At 40.4% G+C, this 24,758-nt stretch overlaps 1 protein-coding gene across 5 annotated transcripts in view; it reads right to left on the reverse strand.

Annotated features, from left to right (window-relative positions):
- The window catches only part of AIG1 (androgen induced 1), a 251,447-nt gene that overhangs the window by 71,018 nt on the left and 155,671 nt on the right, over positions 1–24,758 (reverse strand). Inside the window, exon 4 of one of the 5 annotated variants that reach the window (XM_046006582.1) lies at positions 16,236–16,428. The exons of the other annotated variants lie outside the window; for them this stretch is intronic. Coding sequence (XP_045862538.1) covers positions 16,243–16,428 — 186 coding nt within the window. The 3' untranslated portion in view covers positions 16,236–16,242. Of the gene's footprint in view, positions 1–16,235; positions 16,429–24,758 lie in introns of those variants that run through there. 5 annotated transcript variants of the gene reach the window in all.

Genomic DNA, 24,758 nt, shown 5'->3' on the forward strand with positions numbered 1-24,758 from the left:
TCAGAGAATGGAACCGCCAAGCTTACAGCTCACCTCGCTTCAGAGGACGGACGTTGAAGGCATAAATGCAAATGACCTGGGCAATAACAAGTAATGAGCTTTTGGAAAGACTCTCTGATTTCCCAACATGAGCTGGATGATGAGAAACATAAGCACGATTTCTCATCTACTGGTGTCCCCAAAAGTTTATTTTGTAATATAATTTATATCCAAAGGGTGGGCTTAGTCTCCTAACTAGAGTGGAGCACCGTCACTGCAAAGCTGCAAATGTCAGTATACAGCCTCAGGGTTAACACGGGCAGCATAAATAACAAAGAAAATGCATCCTTCTCTGAGTTCCCAAGCCTGTAATAAGACTGCTGGCATTTCAGTGATATACAGTCTCTTTTTATGTTTGGCAGAGAGCAGTATGCTGTGGGTCTTGGAGATACTGTTTGATTGCTTTACAGAAACCAATCAATAACACACAGGTAAAGTTTTCTGCAAGATACATAAATCCTAGCATTGGGAGACCAGCTGTTGTGAGATTCTGGATGGGCGCCAGTTTCCAACTGGGGAGTCTCAAGGAAATGATCCTGAATCTGGGGCTTTGTTTGGATTTCAATGGAACATAATCGGGCGACATCTGGTCCCCCCACCTTGTGCTGGCTTGGCCACACTTCCTCCGCTGTGGCTCTGGGCACCCCCTGCAGGGCTTCCTGTGAGTGCCAAGGACCAGTACCCTGCCTGTCACCAGCTGCCAATCAGTTTTTCACAGTGGGGGACAAAAAACGAACTTGGGGCCCTGAAGATGCCTGCTGAGAACGTCTCATAAAAATGATCTTCAAATCCAATTTGGGTCCTGCTGCCCCACAAGTTACTGGACATGAGACAAAAAAAAGAATTTTAAAACTAGCTTTGGGGCAGGGGCAGGGAGGGGAGCTAGCAGAAGGGAATCAGGAAAAACACAGGAAATTGGCAGCAGTGTGGTGGGGCACAAGGTAATGGAAATGGAGAGAAGGGGTGAGAGACCTAATGAATGAGGGATAATAATAAACAAATTCATGGAAATACATGCACCCTTACTAATAAGCAGTGACATTCAAGTGAAAAACTCTTTTCACATACTAAATTAGCAAGTCTTTCTTTTAAAATAAGACTATGTTGCAAGAAGGAGGTGAAAAACGCATACTCCTGAATATTGGACAAAGAATGCGTGACAATCGCTGTTTTGGATGGAAACTGACCTTATTATCAAGGGCCCTGAACCTTTTCCCAAAGACTGTAATTGAACTTCTGGGTCTATGCTAAAGAAATAATAATCAGCCTAAATAAAACAAATAAGCACAAGATAAAAACGTGCCCTTCCTCAGCTTAGTGAACAAAGATATTTTCCCAACCGTATTTACAGCAGCAGAATAATTAAAAATTCTCTTAACGATCTACAGTGAGGGAAAGGTTTTTAAATTAAGATATAACCACTCCACAAAATACTATATAGCCCCTAAAAGATATCAAGAAAAATACTTACATTATCATATTTAGACATCAAAGAACACCAAAGACTACTTACATTATCATACGCAGTTTTGAAAATCTTGTTTTTGTTCCTAAAAGGAAGACATTATAACATTAACAATGACTTCCTTTGTCTGCAGGACCATGAGTGACCATCTTTCTTGTTTCTGCAGTTTTGAATTTTTTAAAGTGCTCTTTAATTTGTATGTATTACTTTATTATTAAAGATAACTTCATGAAAAATTTTAAAGAATGCACTAAAGAAAATGTATATGGAATATATGTAAGGAAAAATACTTGAATGTTTTTAAGAAAACTCAGAAATATGAACAAACAGGGCTCAGCTTACAGCAGAAGCTAAGAGGAACAGGAAACAGGGTGAAAAGGAGAATGTTCTAAATACGAGAATTAAAACTGTAAGGAGAAGGGAGAAACATAAGTCAGTGATAAGAAAGGAAGAAAACCAGATAAAGTCGCAGGACACAGAAAATGAAAAGGAAGGGCTAGCAAATGAAAATTGTACTGTTGACTACTGGATCCCTGTGGCTTTGCTGGAGGACATTTAGAAATGTTTGGTCATTGGAAGTAGTGCTGGGACAAGGTTACGTGCCTTTATACATGGTGAAGTCAGAGACGACTGGACCCAGCGGAGGCAATGGATGGATCTGATTTCCCTTGTTCACTGCCATGGCCAGGAGTTCTGGAGTTTTCGGTTTCCAGTTCTCAAGTCAGTTGGCTGGGACATAAGTGTCCCAACAGATATTCCTTGTGGCTTTCCCCTGCCAGTGGATGGTCTCTTGCTTATCTCAGGTGGTCATTTGATGTATGATATCTCAGGCTAGCTAATCAGATTTGTTTGTGGAGAAGTGGAAAGGGGAGAACTCAGAGAACGTGGCAATAATCAAGCATATTGAAAATTGCTGAAAAATCGATAATGTAGGTGTAGGCAGGAAAGTGTACTTTGCATAAGTCTCATGTGTGGTCCCCTGATGAGTGTCTGTCTCTGGCCCTCTGGGAAACTCGAGGGGAAAGCATAATTGTTAAATGCTTTCCTAAGGTTTTCCACTTGCTAGATTGTAAACCACTTTTATTTTTTAATGAGTCTTAGATTTTAGTTCTGTTTGATGTATATTGGCTGCCTCTATCTTTTCCTAATCCTGCCTAAAATCCCTTCCTTCATTCTAGAAACCCTTGAGAATCCCTACTTCTTAAAACCCATATATGATCAAGTAGTAAGTTAATGGGATTTCTGGCAGCAATTTCCTTCATCTGAAGGCCACAGCTTCCCAAAATTTCCGTATTTTCTCTGCTTCTGCTTCCCTTTGGCTCTGCAGCTTCACATACAGTAAGATAAAAGAGGGCGGGTCTTGTTTTCCAGCGTCACTGTAAAATCAGGCAGTGCGGCACGGTAGAGTTTTTCCCACAGTAAATAATTCTTTTTACCTCTCGCTTGTGGATGGAGCCTTCAATTTCCTAGAGAAAAGGTATCCTGGCAATGATGTCACCCTGTTTTAACAACATGAAGTATTTAATATTTCTGATCCTACTCGGATTATATAAACCCATTTACCTTCCCCTGGTACGGTTTAAATTTGCAAGTAGATTTAATATAGAGATTTTTTTGCTAAGCTATATTACGAAAACACTTCCTTTTGGAAATTCTCCCTTTGCCTTCTGTTAGTCATTTCGCTGCCACATCCATGGCTGGGCTGAAGCAACTGTGGAAAGCCTCTTAGCCTCAGCACCGTGAATGTGTCATTCGAGTCTCTTTTTCAACAGTGGGATGGGGTAGATACTCCCTCTCTTGCTCATAACTCACACGTTTGCTGAAAGATAATCACTGAGAGAAACTGACCATAAACTAACCATTTGCTTCTCCCAGAGTCCAAGGATTACCAGCCAATTTAAATTTATTGCACTAACGTCAAGGAAGGAAAAGAACTTCAAGAAGTTCCTTAAGTCATTGCAAGGTTAGAGTTATTTGCTTAGCTCTCATTGGAGGTATCCTTAACTAGATTTCTCTTTTTCACCAGAGGCAATGGCAACTCTAAGTGAGTGAGGGTTCTTATAATTTTTCATTTCTGTCCACTCAACCCACTGTGGGGTTAGTTTGGAGGTGATTCTGTTTCTCCAGGTGCGTTGAAACACTTTAGAATCGGCATTCGAAACATTTTTATATGGAGGAAAGGTGTTACAATTTATATGTGTTATTGTAATAGCTTTATACTTCTCCCCTGTAGATTCTGACATTTAAACAAAGCTACTTTTCTTACCTGCTTAGGTCAAGGCCACCAATGTTCACATGCCACCCCCAAATCCAGCTTTGCAAGGTTTGGAAGTCATCAACATCAAAGAGCACCCAATACTTTCCTTCTTCCTTCCTCAGCCCTCTGGAACAATCAGCTGTGTGTGGGTAGCAATAAGGGTCCCAGGCTATCATCTCAGGCTGTTTTCTTGGGTTGAAACTCTGGAACTCTCGTTTTTAATTTTCTTCCCTTCCTCTTTAACTAAAGAGGTGAAGCCAAAGAGAAAGGCATGCTTTTATTTTTTGTTAATTTTAATAAGCAGAAGAATGAGGTCAACTGTGGGCTTTCTCTATGCAAAATGTACTGATCAATGAATAAAGAGCTTTTGCAGGTATGAGATGAGAAACAGCTGGTTAAGGGAAGGGTTCTGAAGTCGGATGTGGTTGGCATTCTAGATTTGTACTTTACTGGCTTTGGGGCAGAGAGTCAGCTTATTTAAGCCTCAGTTTACACATCTATAAAATGGAGTTAAAAAGAATAGCTCACCGAATGGTATTTGGAAATAAATCAGACAAAGTATGTAAAACGTTCATCACGGTACCTGGCACAGAGTAAGTGTTCAAGAGATGTTTGTGCTGTCATTGTTTTATTGTCCCAGCTGTAATCTTTCCTTGATTCTTCCTTGGAGGGATCTTGGAGGGTTTTGAGTGAACTTGAAATAGAGTGGCCTTAACGGGCCCATATAGGGAATCTATGATCATGGATGGATGAATGAAAGAATGAATGGATGGATGAAGTTTACTGGCTCTTAAAGAAAATCAGAGGATAGTAGTAAATTCCAACTATTTAAAAACCACTGAGTACAGTTATATACATTGAATTAACATAGTGGGGTAGGGAGGGATGTCTATAAGGGTAGAATACTCTTATTGTCTTTATTTACCCCCTTCTCCAATATGACTTTGACCCACATATTCTACCACAATCTCTACAGAAATGGTTCAGTTGGCCTCCAGGTCATTATATCCAAATCTTATCATACTGAATCTTTTAGGCAATTAACTTCAGTATGTTTAAGCTAAATTCATCACCAGCCATCTTCAAGTTATTCATTATTTCAAGATATGGTTCCCCATCCATTATCCAATAAAGTGTTCAAATAAGACACCGAGAGTCATTCTGACTTCTTCCCTTCAGATTTCTGCTGGTAAAACTGGATAGGAAACACTGGGAACAGACCAGGTCTTTTTTTTTGGGAGGGGGGTTACATTTCTAACTTTGGCTATGAGCATTAGACATGAGGAAGCCTTATCTTATGATGATCAAGTACATGTAAGTCGGCAGCTTGGAAAGAAGCTTTAGCTACATAGTAAATGAAGCCTTGGGTAGATAAGCTCACTTAGGAGAAAAGTATATATTAAGACCAGAAGAGGGCCTAAGAACAAGCCTTGGAGAACTCTGTTTTGTGCTGGACAGAAGAAGATGAGCCTGCAATGCACAGTAGAGGAAGTAGCCAGAGACATACAAGGAGAGCCAGAAAATGTTGTTTTAAGGAGCCAAGGGAAGAAAGATCTGAGGAAAGAGCAGTCAGTAGCATTTAATGCCACTGAAAAGGCAAAATGAGGACTGAAAAATGTCTACTGATGTTCTGGCAAATGGAGGTCAGCAGAGACTTGGTAAAAGCCACATCAGTGGTTGATGGAGAAAGAAGACAATAGTGTAGTCAATCCTGCTAGTCCATATTATCCAATCTAAACTCTTGGGCCTAGAATTTAAGACCTTTCCTTAACTGTTCCTCAAGTTGTTTTCAAGGTAAGATTTCATTTATAATCTCCAAAGTGACTCTTTGCTTCAACTGTGTCAGTCAGTACCCCTGTCCCCCCCAAGGATTTCTTTCTGCATTCTATTCACATGTCCCTCTTTGATTTTCTCTACCAAGAAAGTCCATGGAATACCTTTGTTAGTTAGCAGAGGCTGTGGGGTAAGAAACATGTGAAAGAAGAAAAATCTTTAAGCAAATGTTTAATGAGTTTTGCGAAAGGGTGTGGTTGAGAACAGAAGATATTGCTGTCTTTAATGTTAGCAATGATTAAGAAGAAATTTTTGTATGGGGATGACTTATAATTCAGCATTGCTGAGTCAGTACAAACACTAATTCTATTGATGATTTGAGTCATAATTTGCCAGTTGACTGTTCACAATTCATGAAGAGGCTGAATAAATTCAGCTCATTTGAACTTGTTCAGCATGTTCAATACTCTCCCATTTTATGACAGATTAAATGATGTGGAAGACTTTTGTCTTTATTTTACTGATGAGGAAATTGAGGGCTTGCATTCTCTAGCATTTGTATAGGAAAGGTTCAGTCTAGTGGGAAACATCTGGCCTTTGTCTTTAGAGAAAACTAGATTCAAATACTGCTGATGTCAGTGATTAAATTGGAGGACTGTGGACATTTATTTGGCTTTTCTGATTCTCAGTTTCCTCATCTGTTAAATGGGGATAATAATATTCACATGTGATTGTCATGAGAACTAAATTATATAAACCCACAACTGTGCAAAAACGGGCATTCAATAGTTACTAGTTTCCTTTCCTTTCCCTCCTTAAATTTCAAAATCCCAACAGAAAAAGCAACACCAGATGCACATGGATATGCTTAACCTGAGAGCTGGCAGGATGTGATGGATGATAAGGGAACTCAGCCTCTCACCACAGTATATGTGTTTGGAGCTAAGTCTCCATCTTCCACAGACATTATTGGACACAAGTAAGAATTAGAGCTCATGAAGGGGTTATCTTGGCTTGTTGGACTGACTGAGCTCATGGGGTCAAGACAGAGTGTGCATGTGTGAGGAGAGGGACCATGATTTATCTTTCTGTCTCCACATGCCTTGGTACAGTATCCAGAACCTACCAGACAACCCAAGAAACATGGGATGGTGCGTTGGCTAGTTAATGCAACAGATGAAAAAAGTCTAGGTGGCTTAGTTGGTTCAGTGTCTGCTTTTAGCTCAGGTCAAAATCCCAGGTTTCTGGAATTGAGTCCTGAGTCAGGCTCCCTGCTCAGTGGGAGTCTGCTTGTCCCTCTTCCTCTGCCCCTCCCCCCTGCTTGTGCTACCTTGCACTCTCTCTCTCCCTCTCTCTCTCTCATATAAATAAAAACTTTTAAAAAAGAAAAAGCAAAAAGCCTGGTTTAAAAAAAAAAAAATTCAACTTGGCTTTGACACAAACTCTGCTTGACCAGGGGCAAATTACATAAAACATCACCATTTTAGTTCTTTGCGGAGCCCTTTAGAGCCAAAATGTTTGGAGAACCAAACCAAATAGGCAGGCATAAAACTTTTTGTAAAAATATAAATGCTTAACTCTAATAGTTTGACCCATACCCACATGTAGAAACAGTTATATATTCTCACTGAAAACTCCAAAGATTCATAAGTATTGATTGCATTTGTACTCATTTCAGCGGTTTAATTTGTTTTTTAAGGGTTTTCTCAATTCTTTGCAGAGGTCAGTGATTTTTTTGTTTCTGTTCTTTTTTTTTATTTTTTTTACAAAGTTATGCTACCTGGGAATATTCAGGTTTTCTCTAAATAGTAAAGAGTACATTTTAAACTTTATTTTTGCAACTCAGGTGCTATTGAAAAGGAACAAAATAGATGGGACCCCAGGATCTTGGAACACTCCCTAAAAGCCATCTGACATGGATCAAGGCAGTAAGCTTCCAACTTGTTTTTGAAACTGACATAGTGACTTCAGCTAAAATGACATGGCAGCTTTAAAATGATTCTTTCCGAAATAGCCATTCACCAGAAAGTCATAGGTTGTCTTAAATGTTTACTTTCTGTGACTCCAGCTGCATGCTTTAGGGGCAAATGAGACCAAAGGTTGAAAATATTTCCAAAGCCAATTAGATGATTTAAGATTTCCAGGTCCCTGTCATCAGTGTCCTCAAATGAGGAAAGGGAAGTGAGCATTGTCTTAATTTTTCCATCCGCTACTGACATTTTTATAAGAGGCTGCAGTCAGAGGGAATAAATATATTTAAAAGAAACTTTATTAAAAAAAACAAAAAACTGGGAACATAATTTTCTTCTGATTATCTCAATATATAGAGACTTCGAAACAAAGAGAGCAATACATACTAAGAACTGTTGATGGACCTGATCCCACCCACGGAATTCCATGGAGTGTACTTTGCATTAGGGAAATACCTTATTGATAATATATTATATTCAGTAGGACCCTTTCTGATCTTATTTTAGCTATTTGTTCCATTTCTATCCACTCGGCATCCAAGAAGGATTTTGTCTGGTTTTAATAGCTTCATAACAAAAAATAATAATAATAATTTGGAAATCACTGGGCAAGAAAAATGTCTAAACCTACCAAAATAAAATTTATTAATGACCAATGAAAATATAAAGCCCAGTTTTAAAAAGTCAACAGTACAAATATGCAATAAGAATGACAGACCCTGGGGCATGTGGGTGGCTCAGTCTGTTAAGCGTCTGACCCTTGATTTCAGATCAGGTCATGATCACAAACTCATGAGCTTTAGCCCTGCACTGGGCTCCGTGCATGGTGGGGAGTCTGCTAGAGATTCTCTCTCTCCCTTACCCTCTGCCCCTCCCCTTGCTTTCTCTTTCTCTTTCTCCTAAACAAATAAATAAATAAAATCTTAAAAAAATTGGCTTGAGAACAGCATATGATATGACCCATATAAAGGTGTAGACCTAGAAGATGTGGAGAAAGGGTAGGGGTAATTTTTTAAAGTATCAGTCCTCTTCTATTTTCCATTTAAGAAATTATAATTTCTTTCAGTTTTTACCATAGGACCCATCTCCCTGACCATTTGTTTTCAGTGCTTTCCTCTGCACCTTATATAGGCATGAACATCACTGCTTATCACTGGGAAGTTCAACCTTGTTTATTTATTTTCGCAGTACTGTTATGTCCTATATTCATAATTGCTTTTTAATTTACTACTCTTTTTACCTCTCTGTTATTTATTTAATTTATAAAACTATATTTTTCTTAAGCTATAAGCCATCATTTCCAAAGGAAGATACTCTAAAATATACTGTAGTGAAAAATACATCATCATGTTACTCATCTTAACAAGCTTAAGAAACCATGTTCTCCACTGATTCCCTAATCTTTAGAGAGAGTGGCGATTTGTAGCCAAACAAAATACCTTAAAATCTAGAGAGGATGAAGCAATGGAGTTTATAGAATCATAGACTCCTTATGAAGGATTACCAATTATCATCACACCTAGAAAAATAATTAGAAAACCTGATGTAAAACAGTGTATCCTATTAGCATTCTTTTGAAGTTCTCATGAAAGGCATGAACTCTCCCTCCAGAAACGTCCACAAATGCACACACTCATACACACATTTTCTCAAGCTGGGTGTTGTTGGTAACCTCATATTATGGACTGGATTCTGTCCCCCGCCTAAATTTATATGTTCAAGTCCCCAGCCCCGAATGTGACTGTATTTGAAGATAGGGCCTTGAAAGAAGTAACTGAGGTTCAGTGAAATTGTAAGGGTGGGGCCCTTATCCAGTAGGACTAGTCCTTATAAGTAGAGGGAGATACCCCAGGGGTGTGCCCACATAGAGCAAAGGCCTTGTGAAGACACAGGGAGAAGGCGGCCATCTGCAAGTCAGGGAGAGAGGCCTTGGGAGAAACCGACCTTGCTGACACCTTGATCTTGGACTTCTAGTCTCCAGAATTGTGAATAATAAATATCTGTTGTTTAAGTCAACCAGTCTGTGCTATTTTGTTATGGCAGCCCTAGAAAATCAGTACATCATGTGACTGAAAGACCCATTATTATATATGAAGGACAATGTGATTTGATGGATGTTGCTAATTACAGACTAGTGCTGTTTTATACCTGAGCACTGACTAATGCTCATACCGGAGAGTTTACCTGACATCACAGAATCAGAGACTTCTAGAGTGGGAAGGACCTGCTTTTAATTGCCTTATAAACTATCATGTCTATTATCATCTTCCTTAGGATACAAAGATATAGTTCATTAGAGCTAAAAGTGTTACAGACTAAGTCAGTGATTTAAATTGGAAAAAAAATAAAAAGCTCAATAGAATCAACCCATAACGAATGAGTCCATGAGTCTATGAGTCAATATATATTTTTTTAAAGATTTTATTTATTTATTTATTTGACAGACACAAAGACACAGAGAAGGACACAGTGACAGAGGGAACACAAGCAGGGGGAGTGGGAGAGGGAGAAGCAGGCTTCCCGCAGAACAGGGAGCCCAATGCAGGGCTCAATCCCAGGACCCTGGGATCATGACCTGAGCCGAAGGCAGACGCTTAACAACTGAGCCACCCAGGCGCCCCATGAGTCAATATCTAAGAGAAAGAAAAGTTCTCTGGAATTTTCAGCTTCAAGTTGTATTTATGCATGAAACAAAACAAGTGTAGCACCAGGATGGCGAGGTCATTGGCTCATTATATGGTCTAACCGCTAAGGTGCCTGAGGAAGAGTCCCACTTAAATAACTTAAGTTGTTTTAAATTTGGACTTTGCCATGTCTGATGTCTCTGGGATGTCCACCTGGGCCAGAGTTACCATCTACAAATGGGCCACTTTAGATGCCATCCCCTGCTTCATGTAAGTTACAGAAGCTGCAGCACAATTAAGAATAAGGCGTGTTAATACCCTCTCTTCCAAGTAACACTGCTGAGTGGTTTTCCTTTAATTTTCACATTTTCTCCAGATTCTCTGAAATTACCAAGACCTACAACTGCTGCTTATTATTATTGTTGTTTATTGCTGCTTACTGTGACAGACCCATGTAAGGCACGAACCCACCATTTTCAAAAGGTATTTTCTCCCTGCAAGGAAGGGAAGAAGCCTTTGAAGAGGAAACAGGGTCAGTGGGGGCTGTGTTCAAAGCACTCCCCAATGGCTAGGAAGCAAGAGAAGACTTCAGAAAGGAAAAGGGCCAGTCTTTGATGAATTGAAAAATTCAAAAGAATTTCTTCTGCTAGCCTAACAGGGAGATCCTTCCACAGCGAGCTGCAGGGAGAGGAGTTGGCATCGTTACCAATTTAGCGTAAGCAAACCAGGACCAGGAACTTCAGCACCGGGGACTGCTGCAGTGGAAGATTTGTTTAGTCTTAAGAATTTAAAAAGGATTTGAAATCATTCTTTGAATTATGCATTATGAAAGACTCTGAATGATTTACTGTCCCTGTTGAAACATTTAGATTTTCAGTACAAGTATCAGGGACTTCCTGGAATGACTATAGTAAGAGCATCCTTGATAAACATCAGCTTGTGGATAAATATTTTGCTTGGGAATAATCTGTTCATATACTTCATGTGAAATAGTTAATGAGCCCCGGATGGCAGAAGTACAGAACTCCTAACTTCCCTACATGGCTATGCTGAAGATCTGTTAACTGGACAGTTTGTCCCAGCATCCCAACTTGACATTTGGGAAGCATATCCTCATAGAATAACAATGAGTGTTATTTTAATAAGTGTAACAAATATACTTTAAAACATATTTAATATATTTAAAAAATTTGATAATAAATAAAATAAGTGTTGGCTAAAGTAATTTGGTTACTATGATACTTGGTCAGTTCTGGGTTGGAGGACACTTACCTGGTGGTAAGTCCAGGAATCTAATTCCATTTATATAAGAAGAACAGACTAAATTCTATATCCAACTGAGCAAGAAATAACTTTTTGGTAACATGACCCATTTCAAATACTTAGAAATACATAAGAGTGCCTATGGTAGTTATCAGATATGGCAGACAATCTAAGATGTGTCTTCCATGATCCCAGCTTCCTGGTATTCATGCTTTTGAGTATAGACTGGCTCACTGGCTTGCTTCTAACTAAAGTATATGGCAAAGTCAATGGGATGTCACTTCCATGACTGGGGTAGATAAGATTGGGACTTCTGTTTTGCTAGCAGACTACTTCCCTTGCTGGCTTTGATAAGGCAAGTGGCTATATTGGGGAGGCCCCCATGGGGTTACTTCCCCATATTGAGGGGGTATGCTCTAGCCAAGAGCCAGTTAGAAACTAAGGCCCTGAGTCCAACGGCCCTGGAAAAACTGAATCCTGCCAATGGCTGCATGACCTTAGAAGGAGATCCTTCCCCCATCAACCCTTCACACAAGATGCCAACCCTGGGTGCTGCATTCACAACACCCTATAAGAGACCCTAAAGCAAATGACCCAGCAAAGCCATGTTTGGACTCCTGGCCTACAGAAACTGAGATGATAAATGTATGTTGTTTCAAGCTGCTAAGTTTCAGGCAATTTGTTATAGAACAATAGAAAAAAACTAAGAAAGCAAGTGTAGATTCATCTAAACATTCTGATCTTACCCATACAAGTTCAAACTAGCCCTTTACCATTTCAACTGGGCCTTTAATGATGTTTCAAAACAATTTCTTTTACGTTGTTAACATCCTAGCACATTAAGGATTTTACCACAAAATTTCTCTACTCTTGTTCAACCTCCCCATTTCCCCTCCCATTTTCTACCTATTCAGTGATCCCATATTTGTTCCTATACTGTGCTTTGAAAGAGGGATGAACTCGATGGTAGAGCGCTCTTAAGTCTGCCAGAAGGTGTAACATTCACATAAAAAGCTGGTTTTCAAGAGAGAAATAAGTGATACAGAAAACAGATAATGCGGCGTGAAAGTTCCAAAGAGGAGAAAGTTCTGTCTGTGGGGATGCAGTTTGATTAGGCTTTAGACTTGCAGGGAGGGAGAATAAAAATGGAAAGAAGCTGTAATGGGGTTTATTTCAGAAACAACAGTTTGCTTCATTTAAAGGGAACAAAAGGGAGGGCCGATTGCCTTTCTTACCCAGAGTGTGTATGTAGGTGGTTGAAGGAAGAACAGTGGAAAGAACTGCAAAAGGCCGGGGATGGGGCCAGGATGGGGGAAAAAAGAAAGAAAGAAAGAAAGAAAGAAAGAAAGAAAGAAAGAAAGAAAGAAAGAAAGAAAGGAAGAAAGAAAAAAAGGCCTGAAAAGCTGCAGCTTTAAAATGCAGTGTGATCTGGGGCTAGAGGGGTCATTTGGGTGCATGGAACCAGAAAATTAAAACACACACACACACACTTTTAGGAGGAATTCATCTGGGGAAGTCATGCATTCATTCAACACATAGTATGAAGCACCTGTCTTGTCCCGAGCAGTTCCACTCTCACAGAGCTGGCCTTTTGGCCACCTCAGGATGGCTTGCCACCAGGCTGTCCTGAACCACCCTCGTTTGCAAAAAAATAACATCCTGTAGGCTGGTTCTGAAGACAAGAACTCTGGAGACATCCATGGAGCATTTAAGGTAGTGTATCTATTAATTTCCCAGGGCTTCTATAAAGATTATCATAAAATGGGTGGTTTAAAGCGAGGAGAATTTATTCTTTCACAGTGCTGGAAGCTAAAAATCTGAAATGGAAAGAGGTGGGGAGGCAGTCCCTCCAAAGGCTCCAGAGCAGCATCCTTTCCTGCTCCTTCCAGCATGTAGAAGCTGCTGGCATTCCTTGGCTCGGGGCTGCATTACTCTGGTCCCTGCCCCTGTGGCTCTGCTGCCCTCTCCCGTTCTGCCTGTCTACCTCATCTGGCACCGCCTTCCTCACAGCGGGACACTGGTGATCCAAGAGAAACCCCTCCGCCCCAGATCCTTAAGCAATCACATCTTTCTGCCATATAAGTTAATGACCACTCTTTTGCCATAATAGGTAATATTCACAGGTTCTGGAGATGAAGATGTAGACCTATTTTCTGTCAGTTTGTTTTGTTTTGTTTTACATGTCAAAATAAACTTACTCACGGAATGCTTTTAAGATTGAGAACTTCCCCAATGTTTGGCATGCTAGTCAGTCCCTACTCCAACCACCGTAATTAGCGAGAAAACATTTAAAACAGAAAAACCATGAGTTATTTCAGGGAAGACTATAAAGAGCTGCTTCCTGTTCCAGAGCCAACCTTGAAGGGAAAAGAAGACACAGGTGGTCCCATTTATGGAAAAGAGTGACGAAAGCCCGGGGCCTGTGCACAGGGCACACAGAGAGCTGGGCCAGAAAGGGGACTAGGTCTGGGGTTCAACAGGCAGGGGTACTGGTATGGCTCGCCTAGGTTTGGACAGGCTACAGTGCTCTCTGAGAAGCCCCATGCTGCCTGTCACACTCAGTTTCCTTCTAAGGGATTTCTTATGCATGACTTGTCATGCTGTCTATCCTATGACTTGACTTTCCTGGTGGAAGCCAGTTAGATAAGGCGCCCGCAGTTGATCCAAAGGCAGCCTACTATAGGCAGGCAGTGGCCCCGATGGTGACCTGCTTGTTGCAATATATGCCCAATGGAGCTGCATCATATGGGATCATGGCAGCTGACCCTGGTCTTTCTCTAGAGGCTTTAAATGGAAGACACAGAGGCAACCCTCAGAATGTGAGAAGATATTCACAAATGACAGTACAGACAAAAGGATGATATCCAGGATCTACAAAGAACTTCTTAAACTTGACATGCACAAAAAGATAATCATGTCAAAAAATGGGCAGAAGACATGAACAGACACTTCTCCAATGAAGACATACAAATGGCTAACAGACACATGAAAAAATGTTCATCATCAATAGCCATCAGGGAAATTCAAATTAAAACCACATTGAGATACCATCTTACACCAGTTAGAATGGCCAAAATTAGCAAGACAGGAAAAAAACGTGTGTTGAGAAAGGGGAACCCTCTTACACTGTTGGTGGGAATGCAAGTTGGTGCAGCCACTTTGGAAAGCAGTGTGGAGATTCCTCAAGAAATTAAGAATAGAGCTTCCCTATGACCCTGCAATTGCACTGCTGGGTATTTACCCCAAAGATACAGATGTAGTGAATAGAAGGGCCATCTGTACCCCAATGTTTATAGCAGCAATGGCCACGGTCGCCAAACTGTGGAAAGAACCAAGATGCCCTTCAACGGACGAATGGATAAGGAAGATGTGGTCCATATACACGATGGAGTATTATGCCTCCATCAGAAAGGATGAATACCCAACTTTTGTAGCAACATGGATGGGACTGGAAGAGATTATGCTGAGTGAAATAAGTCAAGCAGAGAGAGTCAAGTATCATATGGTTTCACTTATTTGTGGAGCATAACAAATAACATGGAGGACATGGGGAGATGGAGAGGAGAAGGAAGTCAAGGGAAATTGGAAGGGGAGATGAACCATGAGAAACTATGGACTATGAAAAACAATCTGAGGGTTTTGAAGGGGTGGGAGGTAAGAGGTCGGGGGAGTCAGGTGGTGGATATTATAGAGGATATGTATTACATGGAGCACTGGGTGTGATACATAAACAATGAATTCTGTTACACTGAAAAGAAAAAAAAAAAAAAAAACCTCCTAAATGGAAGACACACAAGAGCATTAGCCAAAAGTAGGGTGGGCTGAAGCAAAAGACACAGGAAAAAGGCAGGAAGCAGAAGCCACAAGATCCTAGAAGCTGTCAAGTGGAAAGGTAGTTTGTAACAGCAGCAGAAGCCATATGGTGGTGGTGGAATAGCAAGTCTGAGCTGGTAGCAGAGTGTTGAACTTGTGAGGCTACTGGAGCTGCCGTTGGGTTTCCCTAACTGCTGTCAGATGAAAGGTGCTTCTGTCCATGGTTGGCTGTAACAATGACCCACGTTCACTTCTCTGTGAGGCCACCCAGCTGGCTTCGTGTCTCCCCTTACAGGGAAGGTTAGGTTATCACGTGTCCTCCTACTGCATCCACATGAGCTTCAGTGACCCTTCCTGGTTTCTCTCTCACAACCGAGAAAAACTTGAAACCCAACCTGCGTATCCCATTGGTGCCAAAAAATACTTAGTAACTGATTATCCTGTCAGCGTAATAGGAAATGGCTTCAAACTGACCACTTGTCCCCACAGAAGAAATGCCAGTCGTCAAAGGACATACCTGGAAGTGGCTTCATGATTTCCCTCAGTTGTGGTCATTAACATATGGTGTGAAAACACTTCAAAAACTGCAATGTACTTATAAATGATAATTAAATTACATTACTTTGTGGTAAAAGTGCCCTAATTTTAAAAAATATGTATACTATGTAATTATGTGCTTAACTTTCAATTAACAATATCAACCCCTCTTATAAGCCAAAATGAAATAAGCAGGGATTGGATATTTCATTTCCCTTAAAAGGAATGAACCCAGATGCTCAAAATGAGTATAGAAGATAGGTTGTCCTGTTCTACACATTTCACAAATTTCAGTTTTTCAATGGTGGCATAGTTTCAGATCTATTACGCTCTTGACATTTGCTGTGCCTCAGAATCTCTGTGGAACTTAAAAATGTATATATATATATATAGTTGCCTAAAACTTATTCTGGGAAATTCTGATTAACAAGGCATTCAACTAACGGAAGGGGACCATAGAAAGTGGAGGAAAGGTACATTTATTTTTTCCTCGATTTAAGTTCATTTCACCAAACTCACACAGCTTGACTCCTTGGACACCAGCATGATCTGTGGGTGGGAGATGCCACCCCTTTGGTTTTCCTCAAGGATCTTCCACTGTTTGCAGTGGTTACTCAGAAAAGCTCTTCTGGAGGGTGGTGTGGGGGGAGGTGAGGATCTCCTCCCACTTCTCCCCTCACAGCCATCCTGGATGACAAACAACAAAGATCGGGTTTTTAAAAGAACAAGTTGTAAGCTGTGTCTATAATTAAATCTTAAATTTCAGGGTACTGGAGACAGCCCCCCAAGACATGAAACTGTGTCTTCAAGAATATGTAAGGACAAACATCTCTTACGTGTGCCATTGTGACATACTATATGCCAACAGGTGGCTCTAACTCAGCTTTCATAAAGGCTTGGCTTTAGACTTGCGTGCATATATTGGTAAGACCTGGTAGCGCTCTTTATTTGTTTTGTTTTGTTTTTGTTTTTTTTCTCCACAAAGAAATAATACAGAACTACTAGCTTCATAGATAACATTATTTTCAAGGCTCATAAAAACCCCATTGACTCATAATAGTCAGTCCCGGGAGATCACAAAGGAGCATATCCCTTTTAAGACAGACACTGATGGCTAACTGCGCTAGAGGGAGAACTCAGTGAAGGTTATTAGCAACTTCACTTATTTCTGGGGTAGAAGAAGAGCCCTTTAGGCAGGGGTCAGTGGGCCTCTTGTGTTTTTGCAAGGGAAAGCCAGAGGAACACAGAAAGAACAAGAACGCTTGAATCAGATCCACCCAAGTTCAAATATGGGTCTTACTATTTCTTAGCAGTCTGATCCCAGGAGGGTCAGTGAACATATCTGTAGGCAGCAAAGGGGGACGTTTACAGATCCCAGAGAAAGACTGCCTGGATCTGAACCCTGGCTCTCCTGCTTACCATCTAGGAGTTCTTAGGCAAGTTTCCTAGCCTCTCTGCATATCATTCAATTCATCTATAAAATGGGAATGTTAGTAGTGACCTCAAAGACCTCAAAGAGAGGTCTGGCCTTTGCTCCCAGGTATTAGGAGCTGCTCTCTACATTCCTGGAATAACCTGTCTAACAGGAGTGTCTCTGCCTTGGCACTTTGGCCACCAAACAGTCCAACAATGTGATTTTATGATGGAGGTTTTGGGCCACATGGTAGCAGTTCTGCCTCCAAAAAGGCCTCACGACTAAAGGTCAGCCATGGGATGGCACACATCAGTGTGCGATTGATCCCCAGGGTAAACTCTGGCCACTAAAGGCTTGGGTGCCCCTGGCTGACAATACTCCAGTCATGGGTGTCATACATCCTCACAGAGAGGAACTGGTGCCATTCATAGGTCCCTGGGGAGAGGATGACTGGAAATTCCAGTGTTTGGATCTGTCTGGACTCTGCTCTATAAGCCTATTCCTTTGGCTTACTTGAATACTCTTGTTAAAAAAAAAATTATAGCCATCAATATGACAACATTCAGTGAGTTTTGTGAGCCCTTTGAACAGATTTTGGAACCTGAGGATGGTTTTGAGAACCCGTGAACTTGCAAATGGTGTCAAAAGAGAGGATGGTCTTGTGTGAACACTGTTCCCTCTAGTTTTCTGGTTGGTTAACTCTAACAGTGGGGGAAGCTTCTGCATTCTCTCGTGGAGTTGTTGGAAGGATTACAAATTCTGATAGGTAGAACACATAGAACAGTGCATGGTACGTAGGGTGCTCTGTGAGTGTTGGCTACTGCTTTATGAACGTCACACACAAACATCGACAAATCATTTTTTAAATAAACACGTACTACCTACTAGTTTGTGTATCGAATAGCTCAAATGTATCATCTGAATTCCCAATAAACTCTAAGAGTAAATGAAAAAAAACTTAGAGGGGTTCAGTAAGTAACCTACATCAAGTCAGTTAGTAAGGAGAAGCTAGGACTTAAACTATGTTCTTTGTGTCTTGAACACAGACTCATATTTCTGAAAGCCTATGCTTAAAGCTGTTAGGCTAGACTGCCCCATCAAATACCTCTGTTGAAGGTGCTCATTGACTACACATCTATAAGGATTTCAAAAGATGTTCCCAGACACCCGTGCAAAGTGATCAATAAACGGGAGAAACGGCTACCAACTTTCCAGTGTTCTTCCTTGTAGGATAGAATCCTCCAAACAATTCTAAAGAACCCCATTTCAAAAACTCCTTCATTGGCGGATAGCAAAGAAGAGCACCCTCATCTCAAACTTCTTTATTCCTTTCCAAAGCAATTACCATTCTGCAGGATTATAGCTTTGGGAGGGGCAATATTTATTCTTGATTGGGTTTTCTACTGACATAGGAAATGAATAAACATTTTAGTTTCTGAATTAGAGTGTATCAAATTCCATTATAGCATCAATAAAATGAAAGAAGCAGTAAATTTAGGTCAAAGTCCTTGGGCGGGGGGGGGATCAAATCACCATGAAACTCTACACACTTAAAATCTTCTACAGAAGCTGTGTTCTTTTTTTTTTAATTTTTTTTTACTACTTTTGTATAAATAGATGCCATTTCAGTACACTTTGCTGCTGCATATATCAAAATGTTGCCTAGAAAAAGAACTGACAACAATTCCTCTCATTTTGGGGATTGGCCTAATTCCACGCCCACTACTTCACCTCTCCCTGGCACTAGCGCCTCTTCCCTTTCTCCTTCCTGGTCTTATTCATTTCAACCTCCTTCCCTTTTCCTCAGTTCCTTACAAATTTGACTTCATTCTTCATGCTTTCCAGTACATTTTGTACTTATGAATATATGCTATTAATAGCAATGTTTCAAATTGGGATAATTCCTCAAATTGCATGCCGCCTGGTTGCCACGGGACCCAGTCTGTTATTAGGTTCACTTGGGTCATCTTTAGGGTGCTAACTCACCTTGAAAAGTATTACAGCATTCTCATAAACCTGAGTAACCCCTCTATGCCTTAACTGGCATGGGATAAGAAAGCAACGAAACACTTAATTGTCCCCAAATTCTCACTACAGATAATTATTCAATCTTGTTTTATTCTGTTTGTATTTGGCTCCCTTCCCCCCTCCTTTCCTCCCTCCCTCCGTTCTTCCTTCCCTCCCTCCCTTCCTTTCTTCCTTCCTAGGTATCTGTTAAGAAAAATAAATCCATATCCTGGATAGTGGCAATACAACCACTAAAATAGATTTAATGATACTTTCCCATCTACATTGAATGGTTATTGTGAGGCCAAATGATATAACATAGGTGAGAGAAAGTGATTTGCCAACTATCCCTTACAAATGTAAGAGATTATTGTAATATTAACTTGGGAAAAGAGGGCTGGCTAATGTTCAATGTTTTGAAGAATAAATCCAGAAATCTTGTTTATTACCTGGGCTTTGAGAGGTGCTACCTCCCAACTAAAGGCAATAATAGTCACTGATCCTTAATGATGCTAATTTAGTGATAACAATGTTACCAACTGTTTCTTCTTCTTCCTTTTAAATTTAAATTCAATTAGCCAGTATATAGTACATCATTAGTTTTTGATGTAGCGTTCAGTGATTCATTAGTTGCACATAACACCCAATGCTGATCACCACACGTGCCCTCCTTAACGCCCATCACCCAGTTACCCCATCCTCCCACCCACCTCCCCTCCAGCAACCCTCACTTTGTTTCCCAGAGTCAAGAATCTTTCATGGGTTTTCTCCCTCTCTGATTTCTTCGCATTCAGTTTTCCTTTCCTTCCCCTATGATCTTCTGGGCTATTTCTTATGTTCCACATATGAGTGAAAACGACATGACAATTTTCTTTCTCTGATTGACTTATTTCACTTAACATAATGCCCTCCAGTTCCATCCATGTCAATGTAAATGGTAGGTTTCATTCTTTCTGATGGCTGAGTAATACTCCATTGTATATCTGTTTCTTCTTCCAAAGTGGACCTATTAGTCAGATTAGTGGCTAAGCTTATTTCCTTTGTTGAGTATTTATTTAAATAAAATGACTTCTCAGAGATGGAACCTGAGTTCTAGTACTCTGGGTTGTCAGGTAAAGGTTATAGTGGTAACACATGCTATGAGCTTGTGGACCCAAACTGAATTCATACATATTTCAAAAAAAGAAGTGACCTGATTATGTAACAAATCGTGAAAGTCCCCGAGTTCATGTTCAAATGCCAGGACTCTTCCAAACTCCTCACCTTTTCCCAGCTTGTATGGGAATTTTCATAATTAAATCAGTTGTCCACCTGGTACCTTTAAGTGCACAGTGGCTCTTTTGTTTTTTTTTTTTAAGATTTTATTTATTTGACAGACAGAACACAAGTAGGCAGAGAGGCCAGCAGAGGGAGAGGGAGAAGCAGGCTGTCAGCTGAGCAGGGAGTCCGATGTGGGGCTCAATCCCAGGACCCTGGAATCATGACCTGAGCCGAAGGCAGCCGCTTAACTGACTGAGCTACCCAGGTGCTCCTACAGTGGATTTTTTGGTGGCAACTCAGGTTAAACTGTCGAGGGGGAAAGCCTTCTTTTTCCTGAATCTTCTGCTCCAAATATGTTGTGAGTTCTTAGCGGTGACATCATAAGAGTATACAGCCATGTGAAGCATTTACCACATGCTCAGGGGCCACCCAGTGTATGGGGGATTCATGGGGTCATTGTAATAATTTCATTGTTCTCAAGGAATCCACATGCCTCAGACCGGGAGTTTTTCTACCAAAAAAAGAAGACGAAGATCCTTAAGATTTTACCTGGCAATCAAGAGGGAACAGCTCCTGACCCAAGGCCTTCTTCCCACCCCCACTCCTTGCCATTCTGCAGCTCAGACCCGAGGTTGAGAAAACATCTTCATAAGCTGTACTATTTAGAGCTCCCACGCTGATCTCACCTTGACTGAAAAGTGAATTCTCTCCTCCTCCTAACCTCATTCATATTCATTTCCTCCAGGAAGCACTCCTTCAGGAATAGACAGCTACTCTTCCTTCTGCGCTCCCACACCATGAATGTATAATCCTGCTATTTCATCCTGCAGTTTTGTAAGCCACGGTTGCTAGGGCTGTTTCCCTCAATAGTCTGAACACTGTTTGAGATCAGATGCTGTTTTATTCATCTTTTCATTACCAGCGCAGACCAGAGAAAGCAAAGAGGTTGAAATCATGCTGCAGTTGTCGTGGCTTGAGAGGATCTCTGGAGCACTAGGGTGAGAAGGATTCTGACGCCAAATCCTGATACAACACAGAAGAGTGTTTTGATTGATTAGCTGTGTCTGCGTTGAGAGCAGAAGGGGAGAGCTGAGATCTGAGCGCCACATGCACACATCCCCATAGAGGGGGAGGTCTGATAACACCTGCTGTGTGCATGGAGTATACTTTCTGGTTCAAACCGAATGGACATTTAGTCACAGATGAGCCTGGCAAGCATCCATGATAAGTGCCTGTTGCTGTTTTATCCCCCTTTAACCTCAACTCATTCCAGAAAATCTCCATCTGTTAAATCCCACTTTCCCTCCACACTCTAGGGGATTTCTTTTCTTATTGCATCCTCAGTAACAGTAAGGCAGTGGTCTAGGGTAATACTTCTGAACCACAGTCAGTTGTCAATATGGGATAATTTCTCCTCTTAAGCAAGTATGGAAAGTCTCCTTCCTCCATTGTCTCATATTCATACTTTAACAATACCCACATTACCACTGTTTTACCAAAGAAAATGTACAGGTTCATCTCAGGTGACATGATCAGATATCATCAGATATCTGGAAAGATGAGACTTCACCTGGTCAAAAGATTCCTGGCATTTTGGAATCCAGGATACTTTATCGGGTTATTTTTAACCAAGAGGCCATTCAAAGAGAGGTACGACTAGGGTTCAAAGCAAGTATGTAATTAGGAGGATGTACCTTGCCAGTTCCAAGAATGTATGGGCTTCCTTTTATTTATTTATTTTTTGAAACTCCTACCAATGCTATTTCCACAATTTCACTTGACATTCCAAAAGTATCACTCTTTCTGACCCATTCTGGAATTATTTGGCTTTTATTATCTTCTTGAAATGCTCTAGATAAACTGTGAATATCCTAGACAGAATTCCAATTCTGCACTCAATAAGGCTTAGCACCAACCTATGCAACTGCAACTGTTGCCACACAATCAACTGATTGTTATCAAGAGCTGAAAAAAAGCTGGACCAAAGCTTATTGTAAAAGGAAGGGTATGAATTGATTCAAGCTCCATGAAGTAATAAAAATACCCTCCAGTCTGGTCTCAGGAACCAACTCTATCTGCCAACAAACTTTATGTAGATCTAGGTTGGAAATAATGTTGGCAGAACCCAATAACCCTAGTGGGTCATCCATCCAGAGCATCAGATAGGAGTCAGGCTGAGTAACATTTCATCTTCCACAGACCACACACAACCTGGCCTAAGAGACAGACACAGCAGGAGTCTCAGTGAGGTCATATTCTCAGCCATCATGTCACACAATTTCCTCTTGCAAGGTGCATATGACAGGATCATTTGCGTGAAATGGAAGTGTTCTGTATCTAGTTAATGGGTGGCTAGGTTTATCTTTCTTGGGTTTTCCCAGTCAAAAGCAACAAATAGCTAGTTTCTTTTTACCTGTAGGTGCCATAGTTCTGACAATTCTTGGACACATATTGACTTAACATACAGATTTAGAATTCTCTTAATCCAGTCCTTGATGTCATAGGGTCATTAACTTCGATTGTATAGCAAGTAAAAATGGTCTATGATTTGAAGTCAAGATAGAACTCAATAGGAAATTTTGGCCCTGCCAGTCAGTAGCTGTACGACTCTGAGCAACTCATTATACTTCTTTGTGGCTTTAACTTTTTCATCTGAAAAATGGGGGTAATACTGTCTTTCCCTCAGGGCTGTGAAAGACTGAATAAAGGTATATATGTAAGCCACCATATAGTAGAGATTCAAAAAAGTATAGAAATGTTATCTTTATTGTTATTGTTACAGATGTATTATTATGTCCCTTGATGTGAGTTTGTTACGATATATATATGATTTTGGTTTTCTTTTCTCATGTCATGTCCCAGTCCTACCACTCACTTACATTTGTCTTCCCTTACTGTGGCAAAGTCTCAGTTCTCCGCAGACTGCTATTACTCCTGCTCATTTTAAGCCCTTCTCTCTAGTTTTCCTTTTTACTCTGGAGGAGGAAACACGCTGACACAGATAAAAACCCAGCTGCGTGACATTGGATATTGCTTAAATGCTCTGTACTTTTGTTTCCTCATCTATAGAATGAGGAGAACAACAGAACCTATCTCATAGGGTTGTCATGAGGATTAACAGAGTTCGAATAGTACCCAACACACAATTCAGCACAGTGAAAGTGTTTGCTGAATAAAAATAAAAGGAAATGAAATGCAAAGTGGTGTTTGATAGGAGATGTAACGGCAGGGTTGCATGGTAATAACCTCTCTTTGCCTGGCTCATCTCTTTCTGTCTTTTAATGCTCCATCCCAGAAGTGGGAAGATGATGACAGTCCAAATAAGAGTTTGAATCTGAGGGAAAAGTTGTCGAGAAAGTTTAGTTTGAGCAAGGAATATAGGCTGAGGGATAAAAAGGCTCCACATGACTCTTAAATGGCTCCATTTCATTCATGAGGTCTGGGAATTCCTCTTGCGCATTTGGATGAGTTCTGTGCTAAAATAGTGTTTCTGAAGTATGCCCAGGGTCTGTCTCTCAGGAGATCTCTCAAACCTTGTTAAAAGAGACTTTAATATCTTCCTTGTGCTCGGCAAAAGATCAACTGTAAGGTTGCGATTTTGTTTTGTTTTGTTTGTTGTTCTTAATTTTCTTTACAGAATTCCTCCAATATCCTGAGATGGACTGAAGTTCTCCAGGGGGCTTTGCAAACATTAGGTCAATGTTTGTATAGGAAAACCTATAGAAATCTGAATAACTTCCTTATAAGTAAAGAGCAAATAAGAATATGTTAAGATTTCTGCTTCAGTGGTAACTAACTCTTCATTAAGACCTTTTAGTCAAGACACTGAGAGTGTGGTCTATGGACCAGTGACTGGTTGTCAGTATAGATCCATGGAAAGATAAGTACAGGAATTGAGAATAACCACTAGAAACTTCTAAAGCAATTTCCCCACTGAACGTAATACATGATTTGGGATTTGAATGTTGTTTGTTTTTTTGTTTTCTTTTTCTAATAATCAATTTTTATTGTATTTTATAAAAATTTAGTTTCATACCAGATTTGAAATTAAAAAATAAATGCTCTTTTACCACAGATAGTTTTAAGTATTAGAAAATGTCTACCAGCTGTTGGTCCAGAGGTGAGGAGCCATGATTGACTGATGGCTCAAATCTATGATTCCATAATTTCATGATCCTAAGGAGAAAGTGGTGTCTGTGGTTTATTTGTTTTATGCAGGAATACTAGGTTTGTTAAAGAAAAAATTCTTTGTGGAAACCTGAGCTACTATCTAGCCTTATTAAGCTCCATAGATTGCTACTAGCAATCTACTTATGGTCATTCAAATTTCTTACAA

Source organism: Meles meles, chromosome 5 (genome assembly GCF_922984935.1).
Source record: "Meles meles chromosome 5, mMelMel3.1 paternal haplotype, whole genome shotgun sequence".
NCBI classification, from domain to species: domain Eukaryota; kingdom Metazoa; phylum Chordata; class Mammalia; order Carnivora; family Mustelidae; genus Meles; species Meles meles.